Source organism: Mauremys mutica, chromosome 1 (genome assembly GCF_020497125.1).
Source record: "Mauremys mutica isolate MM-2020 ecotype Southern chromosome 1, ASM2049712v1, whole genome shotgun sequence".
NCBI classification, from domain to species: domain Eukaryota; kingdom Metazoa; phylum Chordata; order Testudines; family Geoemydidae; genus Mauremys; species Mauremys mutica.
This window is the reverse complement of record NC_059072.1, coordinates 1,464,540-1,486,092: the sequence shown is the minus strand read 5'-3', so window position 1 is coordinate 1,486,092 and position 21,553 is coordinate 1,464,540. Positions and strand designations below refer to the sequence as shown.

Below are 21,553 nucleotides of genomic sequence, written 5' to 3'. Positions count from 1 at the left end.
CCCTGTTCCCCAACTCTCATTCCCCCGGCCCGTGGCATGGGGGACGGTTGCCCCCCTTTCCCCAGCAGTTTCCTTCTGTCTGTCCCCTCCCAGTTCTGGGTGGAGTCCATCACCCGACAGCCAGGTTGGCATTACACAAAGAGCCTTTATCGGTAATATTGAGGGAGGACATCTCCCGCACCTGCTCCCACGGCTTTGTGCGTCCCCAGGTCCCCGTGGCTGGCCGGGCGGGCTCCGACTGGCAGGGACCCACCGCAGGGCGAGCGCTGGCACCGGAGGGGCAGCCCCGCCAGCTCGCCCGGTGTTCTGGGGCCACGGCCTCCGCCCTGGGGCCAGCCTCACGCGTCTCCGGCACAGGGGCCGTCGCCCCTCCCATGGCGCGGGGTCAGTTGGCCACCTTGTTGGCAGGACCGTTGAAGAGATCTGCGATGTCCAGCATGGCCTGGCGGATGTTCCTCCCGAACCGTCTGGAGTCCTGTGGTGAGAGAGGAGACAGGACCTGATTAACCCGGGTCCCAGCGAGAGCCGTAGGTTAGCAGGGGGCAGGAGCGGCAGGGGGCAGCTTGAGAAGCCCCAGGTGGGCAGAGTTCTCTGGCCCATGGCATTGGGGGGATGCGGGATGTGGAGGGGCCCATTCTGCTCTGGAAGTGGGGTACTACAGCAGGACAGGGCAGGACGGGGACGAGGGTCAGTGGAACAGGAGGGCGTCGGAGTGGGGCCAGGCCCTGACACAGCTCCCCTCCACCCCCACCCCCGCACACACCTCAGCTGCAGGGCGAGGCCGGTCCTGCAACAGTGAGTGATCTGCAAACCCCTCCCGACCCTCGGCCAGCGTGCACTGTGCGGAGATCCTGACGGGCGCTCCCACGCCCCAGACGGCAGGCGTGACCCTAACCCCATGCACAGCACCCACAGCAGACGGGGCATCCGGAGACAGATGTCTGCTGGGACAGGTGGGAGATCTGGCCCCAGGCGAGTCACAGGGACAATGCCCACAGACTGCAGGGCCAGGGAAAGGAGCTACACCGAGCCAGGCCATGCTCCCCCATCTGGTAGGGAACCGCAGGGATTGAGGGGCCAGGGACGGGTGGCAAGATCCCATAGCGGCTGGAGAGCCTGGCTGTTTAGACAGGAGCTGAAGAAGAGGCAATGTGCCAGAGGTAGGAAATGCTGACAGGACAGAAATGGAGGGCAGGGCACTCTCACGTGCTGTCCCAAAACAGAGGAGCCAGGGGACACACGAGAGCACCGACAGGCAGCACATTTACACAAAGCAATGGAAAGGCTTTTCTTACACCATGGTATAATTAACCCGTGGAACTCACTGCCACAAGCTGCCAGAGAGGGTACGACTTAGTGAGTTTCAAACAAGGCCTGGGTAACAGGAACATCCCTGCTTAGACAAACACAGAAGGAAAGGCCTGCCGAGAGCTACGAGCCAGCCCCCAACTGAACGGGCTGGGAGACACTTCTCCCAGGGCACGTTATTCCAGAATCCCTGCCCCTCCCTCCGAAGGTCCTGGTCCTGGCCCATCAGAGAGGGGGCGAAATGGGCCCTGGGGCTGACCCACACGGCCCATTCCTATAGCTAAAGGACAGCGGGCCCCAGGGGAGGGCTCTCAGACCCTGTGTCCCCTCTCAGAGCTGCCCTGCGGCTGGCTGGGTGTACCCCAGGGCTCCTCTCCTAGGGAGAGCCACGAATGCTGATGGGCCACGAGGCCCAGGAGGGGTTCCTAGCCTGGCCCCTATCGGCCAGGCAGTCTGTGCCCAGCCAGGTTGAGGGGGACTCTGACCGTTTCAGGGCTGGAGAACTTGCTGGAGATGTGGAAGGTGATCAGGTTCTCGCCAGCAATGATGTAAGAGACGCCGTATCCGTCGTCAGCCACCTGCAGGGACAGTCAGAGAGAGGCGGATGGGCAGTGTCACCGACAGGGAATGCAGCCAGGAGGAAGGGGCTGGAGCCGCTGATTGTGGGTGGTGCAACCTCGATTGGGTCGCCAGGCCAGCCAGATTCAATAATAGCCTCAGGGTGGGTGTGAGCCTTTCCCTGTGCCCGGCTCTGTGCTCAGCAACCCGGCGCCATCACAGAGTCATACTGGAGGGGCCCTCGAGAGACCATCTAGGCCTGTCCCCTGCACTCGTGGCAGGACTAAGTATTATCTAGCCCATCCCTGACAGTGTTTGTCCAACCTGCTTTTAAACATCCCCGATGACGGAGAATCCACAACCTCCCTAGGCAATTTATTCCAGTGCTTAACCACCCTGACAGTGAGGAAGTTTTTCCTAATGTCCAACCTAAACTGCCCTTGCTGCAGTTTAAGCCCATTGCGTCTTGTCCTGTCCTCAGAGGTTAAGAAGAACAATTTTTCTTCCTCCTCTTGTAACAACCTTTTATATACTTGAAAACTGTTCTCATGTCCCCTCTCACTCTTCTCCTCTCCAGACTAAACAAACTGAGTTTTTTCAATCTTCCCTCATAGCTCATGTTTTCTAGACCTTTGATCATTTTTGTTGCTCTTCTCTGGATTCTCTCCAATTGGTCCACATCCTTCCTGAAATGTGCCCAGAACTACACACAACACTCCAGCTAAGGCCTAATCAGTGCAGAGCAGAGCAGAGCAGAATTACTTCTCGTGTCCTGCTCACAACACTCCTGCTAATACAGCTGTGACGTTATTGATATAAATTGGGACCATATAGAACATGGGTTGCAACCAAGGTCCTGCAGTGGCACCAAATCTTAGATAAAGGGGGTCATCTAAGGTGTCTAAGACCAGATTATGGGTTGCTGGTTATAATTATGCTGTCTGTATGTCTGTATCATTTTTAGTTGAAGTTATGAATGTTGGCTCTATGCTGTCTGTATTTCAAGTTTGTGCTGTGCTTCTGGGGGAAGCCTCCCAGACAAGCTGGTGTTAGCTCTGCCTAGCCTGTTTGATGGCCCATTAAGGACCATCAGCTACACAATTGACCCATGGAGAGAAGGCAGACACGCCTTGTGACTCAGCAAGGTATGCAGAGACTTGTCCATGTGACTGCAGACTCCATTTTGCTGGGATTTTCCACAGTGAGAACAAAGAGATTCTTACACCTGGAAAAGTCTATATAAGGCTGATGCATCATCTCCATCTGGTCTTCAATCCTGCTTCTGACCTCTGGAGGGACTTTGCTACAAACTGAAGCTCTACACAAGGGACTGAATGACCCATCCCAGCGGGGATGTATTCCAGAGACTTGATTTGAACCTGCAATTTACTCCATCACTGCTGCAAGCCTGAACTAAGAACTTTGCCATTACTGTATGTAATTGATTCCATTTAACCAATTCTACCTCTCATTTCTACCTTTTTCCCTTTGTAAATAAACCTTTAGATTTTAGATTCTAGAGGATTGGCAACAGCGTGATTTGTGGGTAAGATCTAATGTGTATATTGACCTGGGTCTGGGGCTTGGTCCTTTGGGATCGAGAGAACCTTTTCCTTTTATTGGGGTGTTGGTTTTCATAACCATTCATCCCCAGGACGAGTGCACTGGTGGTGATGCTGGGAGACTGGAGTGTCTGAGGAAATTGCTCGTGTGACTTGTGGTTAGCCAGTGGGGTGAGACCAAAGTCCTTTTTGTCTGGCTGGTTTGGTTTGCCTTAGAGGTGGAGAAACCCCAGCCTAGGGCTGTAACTGCCCTGTTTGAGCAATTGGTCCTGATTTGGCACTCTCAGTTGGGTCCCGCCAGAATCGCTCCGTCACAACAGCCCAGAATGATGTTCGCTTTTTTTGCAGCAGTGTCACACTGTTGACTCACATTTATATATGTGTCACTCAGACCCTGCCCCGTCCCAGCACAGGCAGTGGGGGGCTGGTAGCTGGGGGCTGGGCTGGGCAAGGTACTTGGGTGCTGATGCCCCGCGAGCTGCAGCAATGCCAGAATCCCTGAGAAACGATAGGGTCACGCTCACTGCCCTCACTTGCACGGAGCAGCCTCGCTCCACCAACTGCCCCAGCTGGGACTCCTGCCCGTGCAGCCCCTGCAGAGACCAGAGGTGCCCTGTCCCTGTGCATGTACCCAGGGCACCCGCCCGCCCCGCCGCTGCAGAGACCAGAGGTGCCCCATCCCCCCGGTGTACCCAGGGCACCCCCCTGCCCCGCCGCTGCAGAGACCAGAGGTGCCCCATCCCCCCGGTGTACCCAGGGCACCCCCCTGCCCCGCCGCTGCAGAGACCAGAGGTGCCCCATCCCCCCGGTGTACCCAGGGCACCCGCCCGCCCTGCCGCTGCAGAGACCAGAGGTGCCCTGTCCCCACGCATGTACCCAACACCCCCCCCGCCCAGCCACTGCACCCCCTGAAGTGCCCTTCCCAACCTACATTTGCCCAAATGACCCTCCCCACCCACACAGCCGCAGTCCCATATGCTCCCACCCTGCCCAGGCACAGAACGGAAGCCCCAGGTGGGAGTAAAACTCACTGGGCCAAAGCCGCCTCCGGAGGAGACGAGATCCTGGTTCTTCTCCATATCAAACATTTTGATCTGTTGCTGGGGAGTCTGACTGGTGGAGAGACGCCAGGGCTCAGCCAGCACCTGCCCAGAACCACACTCCAGTGAGCACCATGCACCTGCCAGCCCCACCTCCCCTCCCCTCCAGCGCGGGGCTCCAACCTCTGCAGAGACCATCCTGAGCTGGGCACAGAGCCCAGGGCCCTCCCTTCCAGAACCCAGCACTGCCCAGAGCAGAGCTGCCAGCCCAGAGCCACAGCCCAGGGCCCAGACTGACACGCCTGGATCCCCAGCTGAGTCTTGGCCCTTTTCTGGCTTTCTGTAAGCGCCCCAGTGCCACGAGGACATGAGCAGTTTCACACGGGGGGAGGCTGAATAGGGGCAGGTAGACGCCAGAGGGGAGCTCGCAGGCCAGGCCAGCTTCTGTCTATCCCGGTCCAGAGGTGAACACGGAGAGACCAACAAGGCTCCGGCTCTCTCTTCCCAGCCTCCAGGAGGAGTTCACTCGGTCTGTGGTGGCCTTACCAGATGAGTGTGGGTGAAACGGTGTGTGCACATATGTGTCAGGTGGGGTAGGGTGTGAATTTGTGTGTGTGCAGGGTGTGCGCATGGTGCCTGTGTGCTTATGGTGCCTGTGTGCATGTGTGCGTGTGCAGGGTGTGCGCATGGTGCCTGTGTGCGTGTGCAGGGTGTGCATGTGTGTGGAGGGGTGTGTGCATTGTGCTCTGTGTGTGTGTGTGTGTGTGTGTGCGCGTGTGGGTTTGCAGGGTGTGCATGTGTGTGGAGGGGTGTGCGCATGGTGCCTGTGTGGATGTGGGTGTGCAGGGTGTGCATGTGAGTGTGCAGGGTGTGCACATGGTGCCTGTGTGCATGTGTGTATGTGCAGGCTGTGCGCATGGTGCTGCATGCATGTGGGTGTGCAGGGTGTGCACATGGTGCTGTGTGCATGTGGGTGTGCAGGGTGTGCACATGGTGCTGTGTGCATGTGGGTGTGCAGGGTGTGCATGTGTGTGGAGGGGTGTGTGCATGGTGCTGTGTGTGTGTGTGCGCGTGTGGGTTTGCAGGGTGTGCATGTGTGTCTGCAGGGTGTGTATGTGTCTGGAGGGGTGTGCGCATGGTGCCTGTGTGCATGTGGGTGTGCAGAGTGTGCATGTGTGTGGAGGGGTGTGCGCATGGTGCCTGTGTGCATGTGTGTGTTAAATAAGATTGGACCCAAGACCGATCCCTGAGGAACAACACTAGTAACCTCCCTTCAGCCTGACAGTTCACCTTGCAGTAAAAATAGGAACTATATTAGCAATTCTCCAGTCATAGGGTACGACCCCCAAGTTTATCATTAAAAATCCTTGCTACTGGGCTTGCAATTTCATGTGCCCGTTCCTTTAATATTCTTGGATGGAAATTATCTGCCCCTGCAACTTAGTCCCATTAAATAGTTTGTGTTTGACTTCCACCTCGGATGTGGTCATTTCTACTTCCATAGCCTCCTTTCCATTGGCCACCCTGCCACTACCCCTAAGCTCTTTGTTACCCTCATTAAAAACTGAGGCAAAGTATTTGTTAGGTGTTGGGCCACACCTAGATTATCTTTAATCTCCACCCCATCCTCAGTGCTTAACGGTCCCATTTCTTCTTCCCTTTTTTTTCTTTTTATGTATATGGCTCTAGAACCTTTTACTATTGGTTTTAATTCCTTTTGCAGGGTCCAGCTCTGCTTGGCTGCCGGCAGTTCTCACTTTAGCGCTACACTTCCTGACCTCCAAGTGGCAGCTTCCCTTGCTGATCCCTCCCTTCTTCCACTCCTTGTAGGCTTTCTGCTTTCTCTAATCACCTGCTTGAGATGCTTGGCCTGCAACCCTTCCCTGCCAATGTTTTCCCCTTGCTTGGGCTGCGGGCTTCAGAGAGCTTCTGCAACTTTCATTTAAAGTAATTCCAGGTCTCCTCCACATTCACATCCTTGAGTTCTTCAGTCCAGTCCGCTTCCCTGACTCTTTCCCTTCGTGTTTTTAGAGTTTGTGTGAGGAAGTGGGACTGTTCTTAATGTTTCCTCTGAACACTGTGTGGGTGCCTCAGTGTCCCCTATGCATTTCTTAAGTCTCCAGCGTGCATAAATGGCCGACACTCTGTATCCTGGCAACAAATAGCCTGGGCCCTTCCCCCCCCCCCCCCCCCCGCAAGGGAATAGCTAAAGGCGAACAAAGAGATCAGGTGACCTCCTGGCCCGGGAAAGAGACAAAGGCCAGAGAGGAGGGCCTGGAGCGGGTTTCAGTCTGGAGCTGGCTGGGGACAGGAAGTGAGGGTAGATAATGTTGTCTGGCTCACTGCCCCCCAGGATGGACCCAGCTGAGGGGTCCGGTTCGCTGTATCTACAAGCTCTGTTTTAGACCCTGTTCCTGTCATCGAATAAACCTCTGTGTTACTGGCTGGCTGAGAGTCACGTCTGACTGCGAAGTGGGGGGGCAGGACCCTGTGGCTTCCCCAGAACCCCACCTGGGCGGACTCGCTGTGGGAAGCGCACGGAGGGGCAGAGGATGCTGAATGCTCCAAGGAGAGACCCAGGAGGTGAAGCCGTGGGAGCTTCTTGCCCTGCAGACAGGCTGCTCCAAGGGAGAGGAGGCTCCCCAGAGTCCTGCCTGGCTTGGTGGGGAGCAGTTCCAGAGCAGCGCCCGGTTCAGTGAGTATCTGGTGAAGATGTCTGTCAGCCATCACAGTCAGGAGTACCTGGGCTCTAGCATTATTAGTTGCACTTGTTCTCCGATCTATATCCGGAAAGTTAAAGTCTCCCATAATCACACAATTCCCAGTAATTTTTTCCTTTATTAAACAAATGAAGGAGGCTCTATCCATACTCAGATCGGATCCTGGGGGTCTGCAGCAGACCCAGAGCACTATCCCAGGGGAACCTCTAGCACAGGGGTCTCAAACTCAAATGACCCCGAGGGCCGCATGAGGACTAGTGCATTGGCCCGAGGGCCGCATCACTGACACACCCCCTTGCTGCCCCTGGCCCCACCCCCAATCCACCCCTTCCATGAGGCCCCGCCCCTGCCCTGTCTCTTCTCCACCTCCTCCCCTAAGCGCGCGCAGTTTTAATAAATATATACACTCAGTAATGCACCTCACTCAAAGGACAAAACACGCACTTAGATTTACTGCCTAAGGCTCTGGGAGGGAGTTTGGGTGGGGGAGGGGGTCTGGATGCAGGCTCTGTGCTCGATGCAGGCTCCAGGCTGCGGCAGGGGGTGGGGGTGCAGGCTTTGGGACGGAGTTTGGGGATAGGAGGGAGTGCAGGGGTGAGGGCTGTGGGGCTGAGGGCGAGGGGTACATGATGCAGGAGGGGGCTCAGGGCTAGGGAAGAGGGTTGGGCTGTGGGATGAGGGCTGTGGATGAGGGGTTCATGATGCGAGGGGGCTCAGGGCTAGGGAAGAGGTTTGGAGTGTGGGGTGAGGGCTGTGGATGAGGGGTTCATGATGTGGGGGCGCTCAGGGCTGGGGCTGAGGATTAGGGTGCGGGGGGATGAGGGGTTCATGATGTGGGGGCGCTCAGGGCTGGGGCAGAGGATTAGGGTGCGGGGGGATGAGGGGTTCATGATGTGGGGGCGCTCAGGGCTGGGGCAGAGGATTAGGGTGCAGGGGGATGAGGGGTTCATGATGTGGGGGCGCTCAGGGCTGGGGCAGAGGATTAGGGTGCGGGGGGATGAGGGGTTCATGATGTGGGGGCGCTCAGGGCTGGGGCAGAGGATTAGGGTGTGGGGGGATGAGGGCTCTGGCTGGGGCTGAGGATTAGGGTGCAGGGGGATGAGGGGTTCATGATGTGGGGGTGCTCAGGGCTGGGGCTGAGGATTAGGGTGCGGGGGGAATGAGGGCTCTGGCTGGGGCAGAGGATTAGGGTGTGGGGGGATGAGGGCTCTGGCTGGGGCTGAGGATTAGGGTTCTGGGGGATGAGGGGTTCATGATGTGGGGGTGCTCAGGGCTGGGGCTGAGGATTAGGGTGCGGGGGGAATGAGGGCTCTGGCTGGGGCTGAGGGTTTGGGGTTGGAGAGGCTCAGGGTAAGGGAAGCCTGCCTTGCCAGTACTGGCGGAGGGCAGGCACTAGGACCCTGCACCCTAATCCTCAGCCCCAGCCAGAGCCCTCATCCCCCCACACCCTAATCCTCTGCCCCAGCCCTGAGCGCCCCCACATCATGAACCCCTCATCCCCCCGCACCCTAATCCTCTGCCCCAGCCCTGAGCGCTTCCCTTCCCCCCCCCAGCCCGGCCCCGGCGGGTCCCGCTTCCCTTCCCCCGGCCCGGCCCCGGCGGGTCCCGCTTCCCTCCCCCACCCCCCGGCCCGGCCTGGCCCGGCCCCGGCGGGTCCCGCTTTCCCCCCCCCCCCTTACCCGAGCGCGTCTCCGGCGGTCCCGCTCAGAGCCGCGTGGTGAGGGGGCGGGACTGGGAGCTCCACGCCGAGCGCAGCGCTCAGCCCAGAGCTCCCAGCCCCTCCCCCTCCCCACGCGGCTCGGATCGGGGTGGGGCTCAGGCGCTCGGACGGAGACTCGGCGCTCTATGCGCCGAGGCTCCAGGAGAGGGGCGGAGGCGGGAGCCTCCGCTTTTCTCTTGGGGGCCCCTGCGGAGCTCCCCTGGGGAGCTCCGCGGGCCGCAGGGAAGAGCTCCGCGGGCCGCATGCGGCCCGCGGGCCGCATGTTTGAGACCCCTGCTCTAGCATCTTTCTTCCCCAAAGTGATTTTGACGCAAACAGATTCTGTTTTATTCACTCCATCATTTCTGTACAGCCTCCTCATCACTACCATGCCGTGCCACTCCAACCTTTGCCTTTGTTTCTGTCTTTGCTGAACAGCACGTACCCTTCAGTACCTGTGCTCCACTCATGACTAAGGCTACGATTTAGTCACTGAGGTCGCAGAAGTCACAGAATCCATGACTTCCAGTGACCTCCATGACTTCAGCTTGCGGAGGTTGGGAACTGCCCAGTGCAGCAGCCTGGGAGCTGCGCTTGTCTGGGAAGAATCCCCAAGCCCCCGGCTACCACCAACGGGAGTACCCCACAGCTCCTGGCCCCCACGGGCAGCAGGGGACCCCTGGAGCTGCAGACGGCAGGGGTCTTTCCTAGCCCCTCCGCAGCTGCCCCACTTCAGGCAGTGTGGGGACCCACAGATCCCCATTTTGTCAGGTATATTTTTAGTAAAAGTCACAGACAAGTCACAGCTTCCGTGAATTTTTCTTTTTTGCCCGTGATCCGTCTGTCACTTTTACTAAAAATATCCCTGACCAAATCTTAGCCTTACTCATGACTACTATTCCCACTCCTTTCTGTTACCCCTAGAATACCTGCTTTCACCTCTCCTCCATCTTGTTACCCAGGCTCCTTGCCTTGGAGTCAGACATCTTAGTCGTTTCTGCTCGGCTTCGCCCAGATTCCTCCCCCAGCTGGGCACAGTCATTCTGGTGCCAGTATCGCCTACCTGGCTGCTAGGGTCACTGGCACGGCCACTTTCTTTCCTCTTAATGTCCCTTCCCCTCCCCTCTGCTGTTCCTTTCATACCCTCTCTCCTGCTCAGGGTTGGAACCAGGCGTGGAGATTACGTCTCCCTGGAGTCCGAGTTCGAAGGCGGGAACAGGTGGAAGGCAGATCCCCACAAGGCCCCGCACACACAGCAGACGGCACTGGCAGGGGCTATGGTTATTTGGCACCATATGGGAGGTGCAGGGCTGGAGCAGCCGTCCCCTGTCTGTGCAGCCCCTGCTGCCCTGGCTCGGCGCACACCCATCCCAGCAGGCTGTGGCCTGTGCAAGGAGACCCTAGGGAATCCTCACCTGCGCCAGGAAGGGTGACTCCACCCCTAGGTACCTGGAGACCACATAGAGGCAGAAGAGGTGTCGGTCAATGCCGGCGCCCGTCATGGCCAGGCGATACATTTGCTGGTGCTTCTCTGCTGCCACCTGGAATAACTGCAGACGCTCCAGCTGCTGCAGTGAGAAAAGGGCACACTCAGGGCAGAGCCGGGACACAGGGGCCAGGGGCTCCCCCTCCGTGGGGTGTGGGCTGGGGACTCGACCGTGGCCTATTGCAGCTCCCTGTGCCACTCTCCCCCTCCACCAAGGGCTCTGACTGAGTGCACTGGCTCTAGGGGGTGTCTTCTACTGTGCCCAGCCCTGGGGAGAGCACCCCCTTAGCAGCCCATGGGACCCACTGGACACTGTGGAAGAAGCATAGTGCCCAGTGAGTAACGCACAGCATGCGGGGGAAGGACCCTAGCTTAGCCCAGCAGTGGGGGGTGGGCCTGGGGGGATAGGTGTGCTGGGGGGGTAGGCCCTGGCCTGGCTGGGGGGACGCAGGGAGAGGCCCTGGCCTGGCTGGGGGGATGCAGGGAGAGGCCCTGGCCTGGCTGGGGGGATGCAGGGAGAGGCCCTGGGCCTGGCTGGGGGGATGCAGGGAGAGGCCCTGGGCCTGGCTGGGGGGATGCAGGGGGGCCCTGGGCCTGGCTGGGGGGATGCAGGGGGGCCCTGGGCCTGGTGGGTTACACTCACGCCCCGGGCCGGGTCCATCATGCTCCGTACGAATGCCGTGGACTCCCTGGTGCAGGATCTCACTGTCTCGGTTCTGCCCTCCCGGAAGAGACGCGTCATGGACGCCTCGTAGGTGAGGCAGAAGCTGCCCTTGTCCTGGAAGGAGACGGGGCAGATCAGAGCTGGGGTGGGGGGCAGGAGGGGGTATGGGGGGGAGTGAGGAGCGCTACCTGCCCCTCGTGCCCATGGGGGGAGCCCAGCGGAGCAGCGCATGGGGCCTGGCCGAGAGGCTCCCCTCACCCCTTCGCTCGCGCCCTGCCAGTGGGGACCGGGAGGGCTGCGGGGAGGGAGCCGGACAGGCCCCTGGCACCATCGCTGGCCCCAAACAGTCCCTAGACTGTAACTCGCGCACTGGGAGCTGCTCTTTGCTGCCTGGGTCTGAGCCAACGGGGACACTCGGGCTTTCCATGTTCAACCTTTCCCCTGCAGCCACGAGGGCTGGAAACGGCCGAGACTGCAGCCCCCAGGATTGTGGAGCTGAGGCCTTAAGAAACACCCCAACCTGGGTAGAATTACAGTAAAATGGCGAGCCAGCTGCACCCCCTCAGTGGGCACCAGACACAGAGAGAGCCGCGGACGGGGCCACGGGGTGGCTCTTACCCGGAAGTGAGCCAGCTGCACCCCCTCAGTGGGCACCAGACACAGAGAGAGCCGCGGACGGGGCCACGGGGCGGCGCTTACCTGGAAGTGAGCCAGCTGCACCCACCTCAGTGGGCACCAGACACAGAGAGAGCCGCGGACGGGGCCACGGGGTGGCTCTTACCCGGAAGTGAGCCAGCTGCACCCGCCTCAGTGGGCACCAGACACAGAGAGAGCCGCGGACGGGGCCACGGGGTGGCTCTTACCCGGAAGTGAGCCAGCTGCACCCACCTCAGTGGGCACCAGACACAGAGAGAGCCGCGGACGGGGCCACGGGGCAGCTCTTACCCGGAAGTGAGCCAGCTGCACCCCCTCAGTGGGCACCAGACACAGAGAGAGCCACGGACGGGGCCACGGGGTGGCTCTTACCCGGAAGTGAGCCAGCTGCACCCACCTCAGTGGGCACCAGACACAGAGAGAGCCGCGGACGGGGCCACGGGGCGGCGCTTACCCGGAAGTGAGCCAGCTGCACCCGCCTCAGTGGGCACCAGACACGGAGAGAGCCGCGGACGGGGCCACGGGGCGGCGCTTACCCGGAAGTGAGCCAGCTGCACCCGCCTCAGTGGGCACCAGACACGGAGAGTGCCACGGACAGGGCCACGGGGCGGCTCTTACCCGGAAGTGAGCCAGCTGCACCCCCTCAGTGGGCACCAGACACGGAGAGAGCCACGGACGGGGCCACGGGGCGGCGCTTACCCGGAAGTGAGCCAGCTGCACCCGCCTCAGTGGGCACCAGACACGGAGAGAGCCACAGACGGGGCCACGGGGCGGCGCTTACCCGGAAGTGAGCCAGCTGCAGCGAGATCTGGATGAAGGCGTCGGGGCTGATCTTGAATCGCTTGATCAGGCCCTTCCCGAAATTGGAGAATTGGAAACAGTGGAAATCCACGTCGTCTGCCAGGGCCTTGGCCACGCGGTAGGAGCTGTCGATAACCGTCCTGCACTGCACAGAGAGCACCGGCTGATGCCCTCCTGGCTAGCACGCGGGGGCCAGAGCGGGGCTCCCGTGCTAATGGGGACTGGGAATGTTGGGAGCGGGGGATCTCGCAGGGCCTCTCCGAGCTCCCAGGGCGGCAGCTCACAAACCTCCTCCCTGGGATTTAACCCAGAGCTTCAGTTCCACTAGCAATGTCCGGCTGGGCCAGGCTGAGTCAGGGAGAGGAGCAGCTGGGGCCCTCGGTGGGCAGGACACAGACCCCATCAGGCTCCAGCCCAGGTCACACTTCCCAGAGCACAAAGGCTGGGGGGTGGGGGGGTTCCCCCGCAGCCTCCTGGGTTACCCCTTCCACTGCTCAAGCCTCAGTCCCCCAGCCCCTGAGGGCAGCATCTAGTGCTCGGGGTGCCCACGCCAGACAGCACCAGGGCTCCTGACCCCGCTGGCAGAGGAGGGAAGAGCCATCAGGAGCAGACAGAATCACACACACAAAACGACGTTAGAATAACGCGAGCGTGGCAATGCCAAGCCCACAATAGTTAGAAAATGCCAGAATGGAGGTTGCCTGGTGCCTCCACCCTCCCGTTGTGCGTCTGTGTTAAGGTGCAGTAGATAATTACATCAGCACTGCGAGAACCTGGGCTTCCTTGTAATATTTTAATGGACATGTATGTGACTCAGTTTCCCCTCACTTTGTATTGTTACCCCACGGGGGTGAAGGAGTTAACTTCTCCTCTGGGCTGGGGAGGTAAGAAAAGATGGTGACTTACCTGTATTGTAACCATTGTCCTTCGAGATGTGTGTGCAGACATGTATTCCACTCAGGCGTGCGCTGCTCAGCACACCGAAGTGGGGGAATTTTGCCCAGCTGTACCCCAGGGGTGGCACTCACGCTCCTCCCCTCATAGCTCCTCCCATGGCTATATAAGGGTGGCACTGCCCAACCCCCCTCAGTCCTTCGCACCGAACTCCCCGGCTGGAGACTCCGACGCAGAGGGTGGACTGTGGAATACACATCTGCACCTGCATCTTGAAGAGCGCCAGTTACAATACAGGTAAGTAGCAGTTCCAGCCCAAGGGGGACTCGGAGTCTATTTAACAGAGTGTAGAACTGCCTTCCCAAAGTCTGCACCGAGCTCGATGCCCTGGTGATCGCATCATGTCTAGAAAAAGTATGCACAGAAGACCACATCGCAGCCCTGCAGCTATCCAGCGCTGAGACAGTGCTAAGAGATGCAGCCAATATCACCTTGTGACAAAGTGGGACTGTTCTTAATGTTTTCTCTGATTATTGTCGGGGTGCCTCAGTTTCCCCTATGCATTTCTTAAGTCTCGAGGAGGTGGGATAAAGGCCAGTGTGCATAAATGGCCGACACTCTGTCTCCTGGCAACTAATGGCCGGGGCCCTTCCCCCATGCAAGGTGATAGCTGAAGGTGTTGGAGAACAAAGAGGTCAGGTGACTTCCTGGCCCGGGAAAGGAGCTGAGCAGAGGAGGAGGGGCTGGAGGGGTTTTGGGAGTCTGGAGCTGGCTGGGGACGAGGAGTGAGGGCAGACATGGGGGTCTGGCTCACTGCCCCCCAGAATGGACCTGGCCGAGGGGTCCTGCTCTCTGCACCTACAAGCTCTGGTTTAGACCCTGTTCCTGTCATCGAATAAACCTCTGTGTTACTGGCTGGCTGAGAGTCACGTCTGACTGCGCAATGGGGGGGCAGGACCCTGTGGCTTCCCCAGGACCCCGCCTGGGCGGACTCGCTGGGGGAAGCGCACGGAGGGGCAGAGGATGCTGAATGCTCCAAGGAGAGACCCAGGAGGTGAAGCCGTGGGAGCTTCTTGCCCTGCAGACAGGCTGCTCACAGAGAGGAGACTTCACCAGAGTCCTGCCTGGCTTGGTGGGGAGCAGTTTCAGAGCATCGCCCGGGGACCCCGTGACACACCTGTGCGCTCATTGAATGACCCCGCAATGGCTGTGGAAGGGTCACCCTAGCCACCTGGAAGCCATGGTAATGCAGGCAGTTACCACCCGGAAATGCACTGAGCCAAGACTGGTTGTCCCTTCATCCGCTCAACAGGGGAGATAAGGTGGTGAACAAAATGACTTAGTCCTTTCTAAATAACATGCCAAGCACCACCTGAGATCTAAACTAGGTAGATTCCGTTCCTCTGCACTTCAGCGTAGTTTGGGGGAAAATATAGTTAAGTAAATAACTTCCACATAACGCACAGTCAACCTGTGGAACCTGTCCTAATGGCCCCCACTATCACCAGATAAAGGAACAGATCTTAAGATGGTTAAAGAACACTTAGTTTGACAGCATCTGTCTGGCAAGAAATCCCTTCTCAATGGTTGTGGTTGTGAAATCCTCATTTCTTTCATTATGGTCCCCACTTCCCTGTTGTTTATCTGTCTGGTTCTTTAGTTGTTTCTCTCTCCTGTGTAATTCATTTTGCTGGGTGTAAGATAATTAGGGTGGTGGGATATAGTTGGTCAGAGAATTGTGTTACAATATGTTAGGACTGGTTAGATAGATTTCAGTAAAATGATCGGTTAAGGTCTAGCTAAGCAGGACTCAAGTTTCACTATATAAATTGGGGTCCAAGGAGGAGACCAGGTGATGCTTCTCATCCCAGTGCGGAGGAATAAGCTCCCGGCCGCCTGGGACGGGCCGTTTAAGGTCATCGCACAGCTGCACGAGGTGAACTATGTGGTGGAACTGTCCAGCCGGGCTCACAGCCACCGAGGGTACCGTGTCAACATGACGAAGCCGTACTGGGCCGGGGAGAGGCTGATTCGGGCCATGTGTGGGCAGTGGGAGGAGAAGGGGGGATGATCCCCTGCTGGATCTCTTCCCTAAGGCAGAAGCTAGCCCCTCACTGGACTCAATTCCCATCTCTGATTACACTTTGCCCAGGCGTACGTTGACGATATCTGTGTCTTTAGCCAGACCTGGGAGGAACACGTGTCCCAGGTGAAGAGGGGGCTGGGTCGCCTCCAGGATGCAGGACTGATTGTAAAGGTAGAAAAGTGTAAGGTGGGGATAGCCAAGATGTCACACCTGGGCCACAAGGTGGGGAGCGGCCGCGTAAGGCCAGAGCCTGCCAATATGATGGGGCATCCATGGGAACGTTGGTGGGTTTGAACGTCCCCAGGTCTCGAAGAGGGGAGAGATGTGATGAAGTGGGACTGTTCTTAATGTTTCCTCTGAATATTGTAGGGGTGCCTCAGTTTCCCCTATGCACTGGATAAAGGCCAGTGTGCATAAATGGCTGACACTCTGTCTCCTGGCAACTAATGGCCGGGGCCCTTCCCCCCTGCAAGGGGATGCTAACGGTGTGGGAGAACAAAGGAAACAGGTGACCTCCTGGCCCCGGAAAGAGACAAAGCCCAGAGGAGGAGGGGCTGGCGGGGGAGTCAGTTGGGAGCTGGCTGGGGACGAGGAGTGAAGGCAGACGTGGGGGTCTGGCTCACTGCCCCCCAGAATGGACCCGGCCGAGGGGTCCGGTTCGCGGTACCTACAAGCTCTGTTTTAGACCCTGTTCCTGTCGTCTAATAAATCTCTGTGTTACTGGCTGGCTGAGAGTCGCGTCTGACTGTGAAGTGGGGGGGCAGGACCCTCTGGCCCCCCCAGGACCCCGCCGGGGCGGACTCGCTGTGGGCAGCGCACGGAGGGGCAGAGGATGCTGAATGCTCCAAGGAGAGACCCAGGAGGTGAAGCCATGTGAGCTTCTTGCCCTGCAGACAGGCTGCTCCGAGGGAGAGGAGGCTCCCCAGAGTCCTGCCTGGCTTGGTGGGGAGCAGCTCCAGAGCAGCGCCCGGTCGCACCTTGGAGCGTTGAGGAGAGGGAGCATGCTCAGTGCAGACAGAATCTTGGAGAATGTAGCTGCCAATCTCCACTGAGCGCTTGCAAACGGAGATTTTCCTAGGTTCAGAGCTGGGGATCTGCACTGGGATGACAAGAGGCGCCTGACGCAGGCTCACCCCAGGCTCGGCTCCAAAACCACGAAGCAGTTCGCGGAACATTTCATGTGGACAAATCAATGTACTTTCCCCAAGCTCATTCGTGGGCACAGCCAACCTGTTTTTTCTTATTTTTCCAGGAGAATTCGGCCCGAGGCAGACCCTCGGCCCGGAAATTCCCGCCCAAGGCTTGAAGTCTGACAAACTTATAAGCAGCTGAAAACAGGCTTTTACAATGGGAAGCGTCTGGCAGTCTTATCTGTAGGAGTTGCTACCTGCACTGCAACCTGCACTAACAAAGCTACCCCCAAGCCTGGAAGAGGAGAGGGGCCGGAAGTGAGCGACTCCAGGCTCTGGCAGGGCCGGGGGAGCCAGCGCCCGGCTCACAGCTGGTGGGAAAGGGGGTCTGCTGATCCTAGCGGGGGCAGGGCAGTCGGGCTTGCGGGGAAGGAATCCCCCTTGCTTGTAGCTGGGCTAAACCTACCTCCTCTGGAATGTCCCAATGCAGCCTCTGGGGAGGGGCCATGGCTGCGCTGGGCTCCCCACAGCAATGCCCCCCGTCACTGTAGCCCAGGTGAAATTTGTCTGTCCCCAGCACGAACTGCAGAGAAAAAGATGAGGAGAGGGAGGGGCCTGTGTGAGTGTAGGAAAAACTCCTGCACCCCCCCGGGGCCCCACAGCCCCTCCTGTCCCTGTGCAAAATCCCTGCGATACCCCTCCCTGGGCCAGGAACCCACAGCCCCTCCTGTCCCTGTGCCCACATCCCCCCAATACCCCCCCCGGGCCGGGAACCCACAGCGCCTCCTGTCCCTGTGCCCACATCCCCCCAATACCCCCCCGGGCCGGGAACCCCCAGCCCCTCCTGTCCCTGTGCCCACATCCCCCCGACACTCCCCTGGGCCGGGAGCCCATTGCCCCTCCTGTCCCTGTGCCCACATCCCCCGACACCCCCCTGGGCTGGGAACCCACAGCCCCTCCTGTCCCTGTGCCCACATCCCCCGACACCCCCCTGGGCTGGGAACCCACAGCCCCTCCTGTCCCTGTGCCCACATCCCCCGACACCCCCCTGGGCTGGGAACCCACAGCCCCTCCTGTCCCTGTGCCCACATCCCCCCGACACCCCCCTGGGCTGGGAACCCTGTGACGTTATGAGTGTAATATAATATTTCATTGGAAGGTGGCAGGGCCCGAAAGAGTTAATTAACTCACAAACTGACCTGACCCATGGGTGAACCTTAAGGACTGGTTAGGAAGATCTGTAAATGACTAGAGCTTTGAAATGCAAGTCTGCATTGGTAGAGGTAGAAGGGGAGATGTTTGCTCAGGTCTTGTGATGTCAGCAAACAAGTCTTGTCTATTGCTATAGTTTTAATTCAAAGATCAAAAAAGGGAATATTAACATTTATGATGATACTTGAGTGAAATAGTATTATTGTCTATGTATCTCTTTGAAGGTTGTGCTAACCTGTATCTGAACTGTTTAATGGATAAATTCCCCTGTGCTAATTGACAGGATGTTTGGAAGGAGAGTTAAGCCTATTGTTTTCTCGGGCCAAAAGGCTGCTGGAAATGTATAAGAACCCTGGGACACGATCCTGCTTCATCTCAGATCTGCTTTGGGTTTCAAGAGGGGGAAACCTTAAGCCCCAAGGATTGAGATCCCCAGTCATTGACTGGAGTCACCCTGAGTATGGACATTGGACTGTAACCTCTGGACTATTTCTAAAAGGACTTTTGGCAACTACAAGCTCATCTCTGCTGTGTCTGAACCTCGAGAATTGAATTCAAGTCTGTCTGCATATGGATCTTGTAACCAACTCTCTCTCTCTCTTTTCTTTTATAATAAATTTTATTTTCGTTAATAAGAATTGACTAGAGCGTGTACTTTGGGTAAGATCTACGTTATAATTGGACCTGGGTATGTGGCTGATCCTTTGGGATTGGAAGAACCTTTTCTTTTATATGATGAGATCAGATTTTCAGGAATCATCATCATATCTGACGTGTGCGTCTGGACGGAGGCCTGAGGCTGGGCACTTTAAGGGAACTGCGGTGTTTGAACTTCTGAGTAACCAGTGAGGTGCTGTAGAAGCTGTTTTGTGCTGGTTGGTAAATCTAAGTATTGGAATATTCACCAGCGTTTGGGGTTTGGCTCCCACGGGCAGCACCGGCACAAACCCACAACCCCTCCTGTCCCTGTGCCCGTGTCCCCCCGACACCCCCCTGGATCAGGAACCTATAGCCCCTCCTGTCCGTGCCCATATCCCCCCAATAGCCCCCTGGGCCGGGAGCCCATTGCCCCTCCTGTCCCTGTGCCCACATCCCCCAACACCCCCCCCGGGCTGGGAACCCCCAGCCCCTCCTGTCCCTGTGCCCATGTCCCCCTGACACCCCCCTGGATCGGGAACCTATAGCCCTTCCTGTCCCTGTGCCCACGTCTCCCAACACCACTCCCGGGCTGGGAACCCACAGCCCCTCCTGTCCCTGTGCTACATCCCCCCGACACCCCATCCAGGCTGGGAACCCCCAGCCCCTCCTGTCCCTGTGCCCATATCCCCATGATACCCCCTCGGGCTGGGACCCACAGCCCCTCCTGTCCCTGTGCCCACCCCACCCACCCCCAGCATCACCCCGCACCACCAGGGCTCAGACCCGCACACCCTGACACTATCCTCCCTGCACTGAGGGTGGGATCTTGGCTCCTGCCCCAGGCACGCCATGGACGGCCCCCTCCCCCCATTACCTCCCAGAGATGCCCCATGATGGGTGCGTCGGCCCACGCGTGCTCCGCGTTGGTGCCCACTTTGCCGTTCTTATACACGACCAGGGTGAAGGATTTGTCGAACCACCTGGGGAGGGGCACAGCATGAGACTTACTTGGCAGGCACTGAGACGGGGAGGGTGCTGGGGCAGGGGCACAGCATGAGACGCACACAACGGGCACGGGGGGAGGGGCACACTGTCGTACACACCCGGCAGGTCCTGGCGGCCACGAGGGCACTGAGGACATGGCATGAGTTGCACACAACGGGAAGGGGGGTGGAGGGCTGGATGTGAGGTGCACATGGCTGGCGTGGGGGAATTACAAGGGGGTGGGGGACACGGCATGAGATGTCTGTGGCTGGCACGGGGGGAGTTCGGAGGGGGGAGCAGAAGGGGGTGGGGGACATGGCAGGAGACACGTGGCTGGCGTGGGGGGATCACAAGGGGGAGGGGGACACGGCTTGAGATGTCTGTGGCTGGCACGGGGGGAGTTCAGAGTGGGGAGCACAAGGGGGTGGGGGACATGGCAGGAGAAACACACGGTTGGCACAGGGGGGAGCACAAGGGGGTGGGGGACACAGTGTGGGACCCGTGGTTGGCACAGGGACAGCACAAGGGGGCGGGGGACACACGCGGCTGGCACAGGGGGGAGCACAAGGAGGCGGGGGATGGCGTGAGACCCACGGTTGGCATGGCGGGGCACAAGGGGGTGGGGGACACAGTGTGGGACCCGTGGTTGGCACAGGGACAGCACAAGGGGGCGGGGGACACGGCAGGAGACACACGTGGCTGGCACGGGGTGAGCACAAGGGGCTGGGGGACGTGGCTGGCACGGGGGGAGCACAAGGAGGCGGGGGAACGGCGTGAGACCCGCAGTTGGCACGGGGGGAGCACAAGGGGGCGGGGGACACGGCAGGATACCCATGGCTGGCACTGGGGGAGCACAAGGGGGCGGGGGACACGGCCTGAGACCCACGGCTGGCACGGGGGGAGCACAAGGGGGCGGGGGACACGGCCTGAGACCCGTGGCTGGCACGGGGGGAGCACAAGGAGGCGGGGGAACGGCGTGAGACCCGCAGTTGGCACGGGGGGAGCACAAGGGGGCGGGGGACACGGCAGGAGACCCACGGCTGGCACGGGGGGAGCACAAGGGGGCGGGGGACACGGCAGGAGACCCGTGGCTGGCACGGGGGGAGCACAAGGGGGTGGGGGACACGGCACGAGACCCACGGCTGGCACGGGGGGAGCACAAGGGGGCGGGGGACATGGCTGGTACCAGGGGAGCACAAGTAGGCGGGGGACGGCATGAGACCCGCAGTTGGCACAGGGGAGCACAAGGGGGCAGGGGACACGGCACGAGACACACGCGGTTGGCACAAGGGGAGCACAAGGGGGCGGGGGACACAGCCTGAGACCCGCGGCTGGCACGGGCGTGCGAGGGAACGGGAAGGGATGCCGTGATGGGAAGAGGCCAGAGTCAAGGCTGGGGAGGCCAGTGCCAGGGTGGAGGTGCGGGGCGGAGGCTCTGTCCCCTACCTGTCGTAGCAGCGGCCATGCAGCAGGGACTTGGCGTACCCGTCCATGCTATCCTCCCTGCCCCGCTCGTACCCGTGCGCCTCCTCGTCCAGCGCCAGGAAGAAGGCAGCCCGCTCGATGGCGTCCAGAGACACCTTGTTCTTCCCTTGGCTGAAGAACCTGGCCCGGGCCTCGGCCCACGGGACCCTGGCCACATTGGGGGGCGGGGGGCACATTACTGAGGCTGATCAAGGGGCTGGGGCAGACCTATGCCAGGATCCTGATGTGTCCCCCTGGCCATCCCCCATCCCACCGGGCCAGGCCCAGTCCCCCTCCCCCACCCCCAACCCCACAGGCCAGGCCCAGTCCCCCTCCACCTCCTCCCACCACTGGCCAGGCCCAGTCCTCCTCCGCCTCCTCCCACCACGGGCCAGGCCCAGTCCCCCTCCCCCAACCACACTGGTGAGGCCCAGTCTCCCTCCCCCAACCCCTCCCCCAACCCCACTGGTGAGGCCCAGTCCCCCTCCCCCTCCTCCCACCACTGGCCAGGCCCAGTCCCCCTCCCCCTCCTCCCACCACAGGCCAGGCCCAGTCCCCCTCCCCCACCCGCATCCCACCACTGGCCAGGCCCAGTCCCCCTCCCCTGCCTGCACTTGGGCGGTCTCCCAGCTGGTGATGCCCATCACCAGCT

General features: G+C 59.7%; 1 protein-coding gene across 5 annotated transcripts in view; it reads right to left on the bottom strand.

The window, feature by feature from the left end:
- Window positions 1–148: 148 nt before the first annotated feature.
- The window catches only part of CPT1B (carnitine palmitoyltransferase 1B), a 52,470-nt gene continuing 31,065 nt past the window's right edge, over window positions 149–21,553 (bottom strand). For all 5 annotated transcript variants that reach the window (XM_045026960.1, XM_045026951.1, XM_045026968.1 and 2 more), the window contains 9 exons: window positions 20,884–21,069; window positions 19,328–19,433; window positions 17,069–17,185; window positions 12,473–12,637; window positions 11,017–11,151; window positions 10,303–10,455; window positions 4,460–4,573; window positions 1,794–1,886; window positions 149–475 (listed from right to left, as the gene is read on the bottom strand). In XM_045026960.1, coding sequence (XP_044882895.1) covers window positions 386–475; window positions 1,794–1,886; window positions 4,460–4,573; window positions 10,303–10,455; window positions 11,017–11,151; window positions 12,473–12,637; window positions 17,069–17,185; window positions 19,328–19,433; window positions 20,884–21,069 — 1,159 coding nt within the window. In that variant the 3' untranslated portion in view covers window positions 149–385. The remainder of the gene's footprint in view (window positions 476–1,793; window positions 1,887–4,459; window positions 4,574–10,302; window positions 10,456–11,016; window positions 11,152–12,472; window positions 12,638–17,068; window positions 17,186–19,327; window positions 19,434–20,883; window positions 21,070–21,553) is intronic.